The following is a 5,849-nucleotide window of genomic DNA, read 5'->3' on the forward strand; positions in this document are numbered from 1 at the left end:
AAGGGACCTGCAGCTGCAATGGGTGGGGAGCTCTGCCTTGAAGAAGGACAGAGAGGGGAATTTTGAAATACCCAGTTATTACAGTGAGAAGGCAGGCAGCAGAGATACTAACCCGATTCCCGCCTTAGGAAAAGCCTGGGTGCTTCCTGCGGCACGGATGCAGTGGCCAGGCATGAGTTTCTACCTAAACCTTTAGAGCTCGGCTCTACCCAGAAGACACCAGCAATCACTTGCTGAGTGCAAACCCAGGAAGCTCTGCAGATGTTCAACAGGTGTTCTGGGGTGGGAGAAGGCAGCTCTGAAGTCAGCCAGAGAGATGACACCGTCTGGCTCTTAAAGACACCAAGAGAGCTTTGCCTCGCCTCAGCAAGAAGGCGTTAAGACAAGGAGCAGGCAGAAGGATTCTCTGGCTGAAAGCCCGGCACCTCCCTGCCTGACCGGGGCCAAACTGGTGGGAGCTCTCTGCTGCCCAGCTCGGAGCGGCGCGGGACCTTCTGGAAGACGTAGCCGCCGCTGGGCCCCCAGCCCACGATGGGGTCTGTGGAGGGTTTGCCGTTGATGTTGGGCTGGGAGTTGATGGTCAGGATTCCGCGTCTGTTCACCTTCTCCAGCTGCTCCTTCAGGAGGTTGGTTTCAGTGGCAAGGGGGTCGTCGTTCCAAGGCATGCACGTGACCTGCCGGGAGGAGAAAGGGCGGCTCGTGAGGGATGTAGTGACCCTTTCGGTGCCATCCGGATGCTGAAGGAAGTCAAGAGCGCCCCAAGGGTCTGAAAAGCATCTGCTTCAGGACAGAATTCCCAGGTTTGGTTCAAGGGGAGAAGGCTCCGGGGCAACCTCATAGCAGCCTGCCAGTGCCTGAGAGGGGCTGCAGGGAGCTGGAAAAGGGATTTTACGGGGCCTGTGGTGACAGGACAAGCGGCAAGGGCCTGAAACTGCAGGAGAGGAGGTTTAGAGTAGATATGTGGAAGAAATTGTTCCCCGTGAGGGTGGGGAAGCCCTGGCACAGGCTGCCCGAGGAGGGGGTGGGTGGTCAATACCTGGGAGGGTCCAAGGGTCCAAGGCCAGGTTGGACGGGGCTTGGAGCAACCTGGGCTGGGGGAGAGAGGGGTCCCTGCCCAGGGCAGGGGTGGGATGAGATGATCTTCAAGGTCCCTTCCAGCCTGAGCCATCCTGTGCCTCTGCACCCTCAGGTCTAAGGACTGCTGGTGTCTCCTGGTTCTGGTCTTGCCCTGCTGCAGCAGCTCTTGGGATTCCCTTCAGCTGCCGTCAGCAAGTCCTTGGGCCAGGGCAGAACACGGCGGCACCAAGGGTGTGCGCCACGCCGACCCTCCCCGCCGGGGCCGACACTCACCCTGTGCCCGTTCCTGTTGGGCTCTCCGCTGATGTAGCACGTGAACACCTCGAAGACGCTTTCCTCGCCAGTCAGCTCCTCTCCCCACATCTTCAGCAGCTCCTCCCGGGGAGACTTGCTCTTCAGGTAGAAGAGGTAATAGTCCTTCAGCTCCCCGAAGGCTGGCGAGGAGGAGTTACCCCTGCAAGGGGAGCAGGTTCGGGATGAGCAGGGCACCGAGGAAGAGGAGCTGCTTTGGTGACGCAGGAAGAGAAGCACCCAACAGAATCCACGCAGAGGCCCAAAGCCTCGAGACCTCAGTCCTGTTCTCGTTCAACACCAAGCACCTGGGGACCACTTTGTTGAGAAGCCCCGAGCGGGCCCAGGACACCCGTGAGCAACAGAGACCAACGGTGGAACCGGCCTTCATCCCACCCCTCTCCCTCCCCGCCGCGGGCTGGCAGCTCACCATCGGCCGTTGGGGAAATCGTCCCATTCTTGAGTTCGATAGATGTAGCTCTTGGGCCTGGAGGCCCAGAAGATCGGCCGAACGTCCTCAACCCTCCTCTTGGGGTGCGCGCTGACCGCCCAGGGCAGGGGCCGCCTGCGGAGGGAACAGACGGTCACTCGATTCCCCTGCCCACCCTTCCCTGGGGGCTCAGAGCCTCCCCCGGGCAGCTTCGCCTCTGAGGACGGCAAATACCAGGGGCTGAGCAGAGCTTTACTGTCCAGAGAGACAGAAAACTCTCCTTCCTTTGCAAAGAAATCTGTTCCCACCGGGTGCTCGGCAGGTCCGACGCCCGCAGTGGGGCAAGGGAAGGGCAAACACTGCGCCGAGCTGCTTTGCACCGGAAGAAAACACAGCTGCACGCGGACACACGTGCTCCTTTCCAAACGGAGAGCGTTAAACTTGAGCTACTCAGGTTAAAACAGCAACAAAAAACCAGTTTGTTTTCAGTGCAAGGCCTGCAGCTACACGGTGCGTCACGTCACAGCGATCTCCAGTGGGAAGGAGGGCGTTACGGGGAAAAGAGGATTCAGAAAAAAGCCAGATCGTGCCTTAAAACGTTTGCAAATTCTGCTTGCCTCTGCTTTGCCACGTGTTTGGAGATAAAACAAAAAACATTTTGGAGTTTTCAGGTTGTAAAAAATGAAAATATATCATAGTGTGATTTGGTTGAACTTTAGAGACTGATCTTACATTAATTACTTGGCTGCAGAGAACCCTGGAAATCCACGGCGGGAGCTTACGTAGCCCCCAGCCTGCCAGAGGGGCTGTGTCAGGCCTCAAAAAACGTGTTTCTTCCACGTGGCAGCTCGAGGAGTTTAGGTTTTTACAGCTCCAGAAGGGGGTACTTTAAAGCCATTTAACTAAACCAAATTCCTCCTGCAGCCGTGCCCTCTATTCCTCCCGGATTTTGCCAGAGACCTGCGAGAAGGGGGAGCTTGTAAATGCAGAAAGGTGCTAAAAAGAATTAAAAATCAGCACAGGAGAGGTGCCAACCCACCCCCTGCCTGAGCCTTGGGGAGACGGGGCGGACGCGGAGGAGGGAGGAAGAGGAGGCAGCATCTCTGCTCACCTGGGGTCCTCCTTCCAGAGGCCCAGGCGCTTCAGGACCTCGGTGGTGGCCACCTCGCGGTTGAGGGTGTAGAAGTGGAGCCCGTGCACCAGCCCTGAGTCCAGCAGCTCCCGGCACATGGACACGGCCAGCTCCACCCCGTAGCTCCGGATGGCCGCGTCGTTGTCCTTGATGGGTTCGATCACATCCTTGATTTCCTGAGGCACTTCCAGCTTGGAGAGCTTCACCAGCTGGCGCAGGGAGTGGTAACCCTGCGCGGGGACGGAGGAGAGTTTCCTTCTGCCCTTCCTGACGCCCCAGTGACAGGTGCTTCATCTCCGTTTTGGGGCAGGAGATTTAGAATTGGGTCCCCTGGATTCTGCCACCTCTTGGGTGGCGACACAGCGCTGGTCGTGGCATGCTGGGTGATTTCTTCTTTGCCTGAGCCCAACACGCTGGCAGGGATGATGAACACCCCAGGACTGATAAAGCATCGTCCTTTATATCCTTTTTTGCCATATGGGCACAGAAAACCTTTTGAGCTCATTATTTGGCGAACCATCTACAGATTTTCACCTCTAAAATTCCCCAAAATTCCATTGCCAGACCTCTGTCGGGCCCTGACCCACCAACACCCGACACCCTGCGTCTTCCTTCCCTCCCCAAGGAGAGTCACTGCATCTCACCTGTATGGGGAAGATGCCGGGAATGACGGGGCAGGTGATGCCGATGGCTTGGCAGTCCTTCAGGAACTTGAGGAAGGTTTCTGAGCGGAAGAAAAGCTGCGTAATGACAAAGTCTGCCCCAGCAAAGACTTTCTCCTTCAGGTGCCTCAGGTCTGCCTCGTAGCTCTCTGCTTCGGGATGACCCGTGGGGTAGCCTCAGCGAGGGAAGAGGGGGGGAAAGAAAAAGCAAGTGAAACCCTGGTGGTCACGACCACGTGCTGAGAAAGTCGCCAGCCTGACCCTGCTCCAGGTCCAGGGAGGAACCGCTGAGCCTGCTTCCTCATCCCAAACCCGGCGAGGAAAGGCAATTACCTGCCACGCAGATGTCAAAGTAATCGTCGAATTCGTTGCGAATGTGCTTCACCAGGTCCACGGCGTAGTTGAAGCCGTCCTCTTCTTCCTCCCACTCCTCGCCGATGGGATCTGGAAAGAGAACAAACTCCCGTTGGCTGGGCTGGGCTGTGAAACCCTCATAGAATCACAGAACAGTTTCAGCTGGAAGAGACCTTGAAGATCATCGAGTCCAGCCTTCGTCCCAGCCCTATCAACCCACTAAATTATGTCCCCCAATGCAACATCCACCCGTCTCTTAAACCCCCTCAGGGACGTGACTCAGCCCCTCCCTGGGCAGCCTGTGCCAATGGCTGACAGCGCTCTCAGTACAGAAATTCTTCCCAATATCCAACCTGAACCTCCCCTGCAGAAATTTAAATCCATTTCCCCTTGTCCTGTCACTCTCCACCCTCCTCCCACCCGAAGGGAGACAAGATGAGCAGTCCCCACTCGCAGTTTGACCCTGCTTTTGTCTGCCCGTGAGCTGGAAGGACTGCTGACCAAGGTGCCGCAGCCTCGGCTTTTAATTCCTGCAGCGCAAGGAGCGTCTACATCACATTTTTGGATTTTTTACCCCGGAATGGCACACGGCAGCAGCACAGCCCCATCCCTGGGCGTCCCAGGCCAGGGGCACTCACCCCCGCGCAAGTGACGTTCTTGAGCCCGAGGCGCTTGCCCTTCTGCAGGTGCCCCGTGATGTCGTCGCGGCTCTGGTGGCAGCAGGTCATGTGCAGGACGGTCTCGAGGCCGCAGTAGTTGACGGCAGTGTTGGCGATGATCATGGAGGAGGTTTCCTTGTCAGAGCCGGGGTCTCCCGCAGGGTGCCACGTCACGTCGATGAAGAGAGGACCGCCCGCTCCCATGCGGTCAAACCTGCGGGTGCGTGAGCCGCGTGAGCCCCCCGGGAGCCGGGCTCCCTGCTCCGTGCCCGGAGATCGCGCTCCCTGCTGCGGGCTGGGGGGACAGTGGCAGGAGGGAGCGAGGGGAGCGCTGGACCAGGAGCTCAGCAAGCGGCCAGGGAGGCTGTGCTTTGCCTGGAGAGGGGCTTATGATCAATTGGAGGGAGAGGCAATTTAAGTGCTCTCCTGTAGAATAAACTCCCTCCCAGCACGCTTTATTAGAATCACAGAAGAGTTTCAGCTGGAAGAGACCTTGAAGATCATCGAGTCCAGCCTTTGTCCCAGCCCCATCAATCCACTAACTCACGTTCCCCAGTGCAACACCCACTCGTCTCTTAAACCCCTCCAGGGACGTGACTCAGCCCCTCCCTGGGCAGCCTGTGCCAATGGCTGACAGCCCTTTCAGTACAGAAATTCTTCCCAATATCCAACCTGAACCTCCCCTGGTGCAATTTAAATCCATTTCCCCTCATCCTGTCACTCGGCACCAGGGAGAACAGAGCAACTGTCTCTCAGGTGCCTTCTGACAGACACCAGCACGAGTCCCCTTCCTTCTGAGAGTGGAGACGGCTGCAGCCCGCCTGTCCCCAGCTCTACGGGTAGAGGCCACAAAAATGAAAAGACGGACCAGATCTCCGTGGTGTCACCACGGGTGCCCAACAGAAGGGACAAAGGCTTTCCTCCCTTGTCTCTCCTGCTCTGGGCTGGATCAGGCACTTCTGTTCAAAGTGAATCTGGTCCTGGCGCACAGCAACTACAAGGGGAGTTATGAAACTCCCTCTGCTCCTCCAGGTGGGGACACGGCAGCTCCTGGGGCTCTCCACCGGGCTCCAGGATACCCCTTAGCTCTGGGGACACCTGTCTCAGAGGCTGAACCTGGTAACAGAGGCACACGTCGCAGCGGCTGCCTGATTCTGACAAGTGTGAGTCTCTGTTCGAGAGGCTTGGGCACAACGTCCATCAACCAATACTCTCTCCTTTTGACCCCATTCGTGTGTATAAAT

General features: G+C 57.6%; 1 protein-coding gene across 1 annotated transcript; it reads right to left on the reverse strand.

The window, feature by feature from the left end:
- Positions 1-491: 491 nt before the first annotated feature.
- Positions 492-4,815, reverse strand: MTHFR (methylenetetrahydrofolate reductase (NAD(P)H); the record flags this gene model as incomplete). Its single annotated transcript, XM_009867642.1, has 7 exons — positions 4,581-4,815; positions 3,926-4,036; positions 3,575-3,768; positions 2,910-3,160; positions 1,799-1,933; positions 1,351-1,531; positions 492-674 (listed from the first exon to the last, which is right to left on the reverse strand). Coding segments are annotated over exons 1-7 (1,284 nt in total), but the record flags the coding sequence as incomplete, so codon positions are not given.
- Positions 4,816-5,849: the final 1,034 nt, after the last annotated feature.

This window comes from Apaloderma vittatum, unplaced genomic scaffold (genome assembly GCF_000703405.1).
Source record: "Apaloderma vittatum isolate BGI_N311 unplaced genomic scaffold, ASM70340v1 scaffold29244, whole genome shotgun sequence".
NCBI classification, from domain to species: domain Eukaryota; kingdom Metazoa; phylum Chordata; class Aves; order Trogoniformes; family Trogonidae; genus Apaloderma; species Apaloderma vittatum.